This window comes from Helianthus annuus, chromosome 16 (assembly GCF_002127325.2).
Source record: "Helianthus annuus cultivar XRQ/B chromosome 16, HanXRQr2.0-SUNRISE, whole genome shotgun sequence".
Taxonomy (NCBI): domain Eukaryota; kingdom Viridiplantae; phylum Streptophyta; class Magnoliopsida; order Asterales; family Asteraceae; genus Helianthus; species Helianthus annuus.
The window spans coordinates 152,996,486-153,004,739 of record NC_035448.2 but is presented as its reverse complement, the minus strand read 5'-3'; the positions used below and the strand labels follow the sequence as shown (position 1 = coordinate 153,004,739).

Genomic DNA, 8,254 nt, shown 5'->3' with positions numbered 1-8,254 from the left:
TATTAATGTATTTTGAAAAGTTAACGTACGCAAAGATATATTAAATTAAATAATAAATAAATAATAAATGAGTTTTTGAAAAAAAAAAGTTGAAGGTGACTACGCATTTAGATATTTTAAAAAACTTAAGGAATGTAAGATACAAGCGAAAAATTAATTGAAATATTAACAAAAAAAAAATAAAAAAAATAAAAAAGCTTTCTAAGTGCCTATTCATGGTTGTTAGTTTTAAATAATAATAATAATAATAATAATAATAATAATAATAATAATAATAATAATAATAATAATAATAATAATAATAATAATAATAGCAGCAGCAGCAGGAGTAGCAACAATAATAATTGTAGATCCTTAAAGGAGGATCTAGAGAACCTATTTTTTATTGGCTAACACACAAACAAGTGCAGAATCCTTGTTAGTATGCAAATCGAAGCAAAGAACATAGATAAACACAAGAAAGATATCACTTGTAATGTTTAATGTTTATTTCAGCAGAGTAACATTATACAATGTTCACAAACTCTCTAAAAGTGTTCTCTCTTATTGAAACAGGGGACTATCTCTGGTATTTATAGTCCATACCCGAGATCTTACAACGAAATACAAGTCCCACATTATCGAAATAGGACGAAACACTAAGGTGACATCGAAACAGTTTGATAATCTATCGAAATAGATTTTAGCTCTATTTCGATATATAAACAATACTAAACAAGGCCTATTTCGATGTATTCTTTCTTTATACATTTCGAAATAGAGGAACTCATGTATATCGAAATAGACATAGAGTCTATTTCGATGACTTCTAATCAAAGCAACACATATCTATTTCGATCAGTTCATATAACTTCCATTTCGATAATATCTTGTTTCAGTATATTGTTTGGCTGATTCTAAACATACCCCCTCCCCTCTTGATTATGCCCCCCTTTGTGAGAGGAAAACTGTCGGTCCCATGCGGACCCCACCTGTAAGTATGTGAGAGAAGGGGGTGAAAAAAGTAATTAGGGGGTGTAGAAAGTAGCACCCTATTGTTTTCACTCACATATTTGACAGAAAGATGTCAAATATGCAGTGATAACATGAGACGAACCTAATCGTGTCACATCCACACAAAAGTGCATCAACAATAATAGTAATAATTTAAAGCAATGCACTGAAATATTTATAAACAAGTTAATTCGAAATCAAGTTTAGGAGTCCTGTCAAGAATATAGATTGATGGAAAGTACCACGTGTTACGCTTGCGACACAAAAAAAAAATATATTTAATTTTCTACTAAACTAATTTGAATAATACAATAATAATAAAAAATTAACTTCGAAAAAACAAACTATTTGAAAATAAAAGTTTGAAGGATGCTGCTTAAAGGGTTGTACCAAACCAATGTATCAAAATGCTTGTATTTTGCTATTTGTAAGACCACTCGTTACCAGCATGACAGACGTTGCTATTTCAGCCCTATGGGCATGGGATACCGCCCCCAAGGGCGTGACGAGCCGGCGTGAGTTTGTCCATAGAGAAAGGGGCGTTAACTTTAAATGTTTCTTTTCAATCAATTAAAATACACCATTTTAATTAACTCATTTTATTTCCACGGTCATAATATCTCATTACACCTCTTTAATAAAATGAGTATAGATAGCCCTCATGTTTATGTGGCACTAAGGGGTCGCCTAATAGGCATCACGTCAGCAATCAAACGATACCAAATAAATACTCTAGTTTGAATACAACTTCATTTTTAACGATACCTATATTAGGATCTCGAGGTGGGGGGTGGGGTGGGAATAAACACAACTGCGTACTTAAGTATTTTTTTTAATTAACGAACGAAAGTTATTAAAAAATTATTAAATTAATGGACAAAGGTAATATCATTTAAAAAAGAAAAGAATAATGGAAAACAAAAAGTAAATGACAAAAGGTGAATAACGGAAATATGTTAAAGATAAATTTAATAATATGGTATTATAATATTAAAATAATAAAATATTAAAAAACTATATATTATTTTAAAAATAAAATTACTATTCGTCATCCTACAACAACAATATATATAATATTATTTTAAAAATAAAATTACTATTGATCATCCTACAACAACAATAAATATAATAGTAAAGTAAATTAATAGAATATATATTAGGATTTTTTATTGTTTATCATTGTTGGTTTTTAATATATCCTACAACAACAATATATATAATAGTAAAGTTAATTAATAGAATATATATTTGTAGTTTTTGTTGTTTATCATTGTTGGTATAATAGTAAAGTTAATTAATAGAATATATATATTTGGAGTTTTTATTGTTTATCATTGTTGGTTTTTAAAGTATAGTTAATTAATTAGTTAATAGGCTATATATTTGTTTTTTTAATCATATTCCCATGCTTCTCACTTTCTATAAATAACTTGCTTGTTGCATTCAAAATCCACATCCCCCACCTCTATTTTGTCGTCTATAACAAATATGGCTTCTAAGTATGGCCTATTGGTTCGTGTTCTCTTAATTGCAGCTTTGATGCAATTTCGAACGTTTGTTGTCATTGGTGAACCACAAGTCCCATGTTACTTTCTGTTTGGTGACTCTCTAGTCGATAGTGGCAATAACAATAGATTCGTGAAAGCCGAAAAAGCCAATTACCCGCCTTATGGGATCGATTTTCCACAAGGCGTCACTGGTAGATTCACCAATGGTCTTACCACTCCCGACATCATTGGTCTCTCTACCTGTCTCTTCCTTAGATAATAAATAATTTGAACTACGTCTTGCAATTATATACTTATATATAATTTCACTAATGTCTCTCCACAACAATTAGTTCATTTATTTCAGTAAATAATAAAACCACAAGAAAACGCTAAATGGAAAAATTTACATTTCACTATCAATATTACTTGTATTATCTACCATATTCAAAGAAAAAAAAAAAAAAAAAACATTTTTAGTTGAACAGAAGAAGAAAACTTTTTATAATTTTATAATTTTACATTGGAAATTATTACTTCAAATCAGTAAGTTTAATATTCATGTGAGATTTTTAAATTAGTAAGTTTGATATTGAAAGATATAAAATCTATAAAATTAAGCCACATTATTATATCACAAACATGAATTTTTCAGGGCATATCATACATTTAAACATTTTTATACGTAACAAATGAAAGTGATATTAATGAGACTAACAAAATCGTTTGTTTGATTTCAGGTCAACTTCTAGGTTTTCGTGATTTCACTCCACCGTATGCTACCGTAAGTAACGAAGAGATCATCAGGGGTGTAAACTACGCTAGTGCTGGTGCTGGTATTAGAAATGAAACAGGAATGAACGTGGTAGGTAAACTATGGCCAATCGTGTCATTGGTTTTTTATAGAAATGGGTGGTTTAGATATTTTAGATGTGTTGGTAGATGGGTCGTGGCTCGTGGCTCGTGGGGGGTCGTCCACACCACCCCCCGTCGGCTCCTTGCCGCATGTGATGAGCCTCTTGTTTGTTGGATCTTGTTGCATGAGAGTTTGTGAATGGTCAATTTAAAGGGGGTTTATCACCCACATCCCAGGCCCATCACTTGGGTTCGATGATGCCCTCCAGTGACGTAGCCGCTTAGTGGAGGCCTATCACCAAGTGATGGACCACCTCTACACCCAATAGTCTTAAAGTCCCAAAGTCTACGATCACAATTAATAGACTACTAACCAACTGGGTAGCCCAGTTGGCCACCGACATCCACCTCTTCCCAGAGGTACTGGGTTCGAGTCTTGGGAGTGACATATGTCGCCCAGGGTAAGAACTCGGCATGGGGAATTCACCACGGAGCTAGCTTGGTCGGGTAGCGGCTCCCGGAGTGAGATCTCTCCGGCGGTTGGGAGGACCGTGCACAATCAGTCAAGATGAACAAATCACTCAAAAGTTTCTCAATTGATTTTGAGAGTAACAATATACAAGTTATCCAAAATAAGTTCCAGACTCTCTCGAAATGCACTCTTGCATTAAAAATCGCATCCTGCAGTATTTATAGGCAATACAGCAGGAGGACACACAAAGGCATTTAATGTTCACACGAAACAGAAGCAAGGCAAACGAAGGTCCTCCTTCGTGTCATGTAGACACGAAGGCTCACACACGAAACCGTGTCCTTCGTGTTCCTTTATGTGCTTCATGTTCCTTTCAGTTAATGCTCCTTTGTGTCATATGAGTGACACGAAGGTTGACTTCGCGTTTTACAACAGACACAGTACTGCTCAAATTGTTGCCAAGTTAAACAGAAGGATGTTTGACTTGGTCAACTTACAACTAAACAAAAATACATAGACAAAATAAAGACCGTTTATACATGTTCGGTAAAACTACAAGTAAAGACACAAATACATCAACAAAGATCCGTTCACCCACCTACAAACATTCTTAATATCTCTAAACCACTCATTAAAAAAAAAAAGCCTATCTTATAAGTATAATGCTTATACTATTTGGTCTTGTTCAATTTTATCTCAGGGTGAACGAATCATATTCGATGAGCAACTACTTAATCATGAAGCAATAGTTTCACGGATTTCAGCCTTGCAAAACAACAAAACATTTACAATTGAATACATACAAAAGTGCATTTACTTGGTAAACATAGGAAGCGACGATTACGTCAACAACTACTTGATGCCCAACAATTACCCAACAAGCAACATATTCACCCCCGATCAGTATGCAGCAGTCCTCATTCAGCGATACTCGCAACAACTAACGGTACATTTTGTGTTGAAGAAATTTTGGTATACTTGTAATCTTGAACTTTTTTAGTCAATTAAAGTGGCAGAAATTTTGTTTTCATTATATGACAGACTTTGTACAACTTGGGAGCTAGGAAAGTTGTTTTGTTCGGTTTGGGTCCGATAGGGTGCACCCCCGCTGCGATAGCAAAGTATGGCACAAACGGGAAACCATGTGTTGAGTCGCTTAATAATTTGGTTAAGCTATTTAATGACAGACTCAAGCCTCTTGTTGATGATCTTAACAATGGTTTATCTGATGCAAACTTCACTTTCATCAATTTTTCGGGGATTGCTGCACCTCTAAATGGTAAAGTGTAACAAATTTGTATGTTTAGTGTTTTCATTTTTCTTTTTCTTTTTCTTTTTTTCATGTAAAAAACGTAATTTCATATGATACACATTATAGATTATCCATGGTGCTAGTTTACTAAAATATTTTTTTTTTCTTCTCTTTTGCAGCTGTGCCAAATATCGCTTGTTGTCGAATAGCTGGGCCGGAAGGACTATGCATTCCAAATTCAAACCCTTGTCTTGTTAGGGCTTTAACAGCTTGGTATGACGGTTTTCATCCTTCAGAAAGTTCAAACATAATCCTCGCAAAAAGATCATACAATGCGCTCTTGCCTACAGATGCGTATCCTTATGATATTAGTCACTTGGCTCGACTTTAACATATGGAGAGAGATCACAGTTATATGACTTCATATGGAACATACGTATGAAATAATAATAATGAGAATATCAATAAAATTTTAGTATGTTTTATTTGTTGTTTACATGTAAGACATCGATAAAAGAAGTTACCAAAACCATATTCAGGTAACAAACTTTTCAATTTCTAGAATCTTGTGTTACAAAATGAGCAAAAACATTTGACCAACGAAAACGTCGTTTGTGTTAAAGGTTATACTCTGTAGCAAAACATGAACATAAATGTTGGGTTTGGCGGATTTCATAGTGAAAGGTATGAACTGTAGTTAAGATATAACATAAATGTTGCTTTGTGCAATTTTGTCTTAATATTATCATGAAAGTCAAAAGAAATTAAAATAAATTAGCCGTTAAAAAAACTATCATGAAAGTCAAAGCCTCTCATGAACAAACTTTTTTTTGAAAGGTAAATTTCATTAGAAAAAAGCAACCTCAAACCGAGGTGCCGACCAAACACAACTTACATAATTACAAATTTACACCAACTATGCCACGAGATCTTTTTGAATTTCGACCTATTCTTAAATCAAAAGTAACCCACTGTCTTTATTTCGCTAATAATTTCTTCGACCTTTACCTCTTTGTTATCAAATCAAGCCACATTCCTGTCCTTCCAAATACTCCAGCAACCAATCCTGAGAATCTCTTTAAGAACCTCTTTAACAACTCCTTTTAAACCCACATAATCTCACGAACGAACTTGGGCCCAATGGGCGGTGCAATAGTTGGCCCACGAACACTAAATGTTTAGAAGGGATTAACTATATTACGTACACCTGATCCCCCTACCCAGCCCAGTTGGTTCCCCATGTGTTTGTTGGGCCGGTTCCTCCTTAGACGTCACCGGTTCGACTCCCGGCTGCGGCATTTGGAGGGGGGGGGGGGTCCCAATGATGGATCGTCTCTTACCGAGGCAAGGTTCGATCCGGAGGGCAACCCGGTTTTACCCAGCTGTTACTCCAGCGAGGTTCTCGTGTGGGGCAGTATGGTTTCCGGGTGAAGGTCAGTCTGTGTGGCGGCCGGGGCCCGATAGAACATCGCGTCCGAGAGGCAGGGCGGACGGGAGATTGTCTTCGACAAGAACCCGGTGACCTAGGTCCTGTACATAGAAAGCCACCCTTAAAAAAAAAACTATATTAGGTACACCTATATGTCTATATTTACATATAACACCTGTATGTCTATATTTTACATATAAAAGTTGCATTTTATCTATGTGTAAATACAGGGTATATTCTAAAAATTCATACATAGCAGCGATTCTAAAAAAAAAAAAAAATAGAAAAAAATGAAACACCTCATTTGTTTCAGTTTTCTACGATTTTCTAAAAGTAAAAAAAAAAGTTCATAACTAAACGATAATAAATTACAAGCAATTAACGTAATTACATATCTTACCAAATTTGTTGAACATGGAAGTATGGAACCGGCCATGCTTGATGCAACATCATATGTATAGCGTTTATGGATGAACAATTCGGTATAAGTATTGAAAAATACTGGTATCGATCAAATTTTGGTATTAATTCGATACCGATATTTGACATTTTTTCAGAATAAGTACATAAGTACTGATATGCTATTTTACCGAAATTTTACCTTCAAGTACCATACCATACCGATATCATATAACAATTGCTATCTTGATTGCTATTAACATCTAGAGAGAAAACTCCATGTAATCATATAAGGGTGTTCACGGTCCGGTTTTCGTGGTTTTATGTCAAACCCTGAATCGAAACGTTAGTAGCAGTTTTTTTTTTTTTTTTTTTTTTTTTTTTTTTTTGTAAACCAAAATCGAACCGTAGAACTCTGAAACTGAACCGAACCAAACAGTTAGGAGCGATTTGGTTCAATTTGGTTTTAAGGTTTGGGCTCGTTAGGCCTTTAGGTTGTTATCGTGTTCTTTGAGTCTTCGCATGATGGGGAATTGAAGAAGCTAGGTTGTTATCATGGCCTTTAGGTTGAAACCGACCAAGACTAACCAAAAGTTAAGTAAAAAAGTAACTATGAAACCAAACTAATGACCGGTTTGGACGGTTTTATGATATGGAACCAAGCCGTGAACACACGTATTATCATATAGTAATTGTTGTCTTGATTGGTATTAATTAACATGGTGGTTTCAACTTCTAAGTTATAAATCATAATATTTTGTTGGTTGCTAATTTTCAACTATCAAATTTCAATGGATGATTTCCAACAAAGTACTTCTATACGTGATACGACATTAGGCGTCTTTTGGGATAAAACTAACTTTCAATGAACTTAAAGTTGTCATTAATTGTACTGCTATATACATACAAGTTAACATGATCATGTTAAATAAGGTAATATAACATTATAAGGGTTTTAATAAAAAAATATCTAAGCAACTTAGTGAACAAATTAGTTTGTGAGGTAATGTGCTAATTTTTACATTTAGAATATGCCGTTGAAAGAACGTAATGTAAAACATTAAGGTTGGAAAAAAAGGTCAGGATATTGGAGTATTACTCAAGATATCAGGATATTGCTTAGGATATCAGGATGAAAATAAACGATAAAGCAATAAAGAACACACGATATTACTAGGAAACCCCTTGATCTTATCCTGATCGATGGCAATAAATCGGCGACTGGAAAGTCGTCTGCCGCAGTTACTAATATTGGATGTATAAAACTTATAACTCGAGAACTAATCTGATTGATACCAAGTGTTACAACGAATGCAAGTGTGAGTGAAAGTGTTAGCAATTATCGAAATGAGAGAGTGGTGTCGTGA

General features: G+C 34.2%; 1 protein-coding gene across 1 annotated transcript; it reads left to right on the top strand.

The window, feature by feature from the left end:
* Positions 1 to 2,448: 2,448 nt before the first annotated feature.
* LOC110917441 (GDSL esterase/lipase At1g29660) lies at positions 2,449 to 5,547 on the top strand. The gene is made up of 5 exons (XM_022161994.2): positions 2,449 to 2,731; positions 3,221 to 3,345; positions 4,508 to 4,753; positions 4,849 to 5,086; positions 5,239 to 5,547. Exons 1-5 carry the CDS (start codon positions 2,482 to 2,484, stop codon positions 5,448 to 5,450), a joined length of 1,071 nt encoding a protein of 356 aa, XP_022017686.1. The 5' UTR covers positions 2,449 to 2,481; the 3' UTR covers positions 5,451 to 5,547.
* The last annotated feature ends 2,707 nt before the right edge of the window (positions 5,548 to 8,254 follow it).

Coding starts and splice junctions, on each gene's coding strand:
- LOC110917441 (XM_022161994.2), top strand. CDS start 2,482: ATGGCTTCTAAGTATGGCCTATTGGTTCGTGTTCTCTTAATTGCAGCT. Junction 4,754..4,848: donor GATACTCGCAACAACTAACG/GTACATTTTGTG, acceptor ATTATATGACAG/ACTTTGTACAACTTGGGAGC. Junction 5,087..5,238: donor GATTGCTGCACCTCTAAATG/GTAAAGTGTAAC, acceptor TCTCTTTTGCAG/CTGTGCCAAATATCGCTTGT.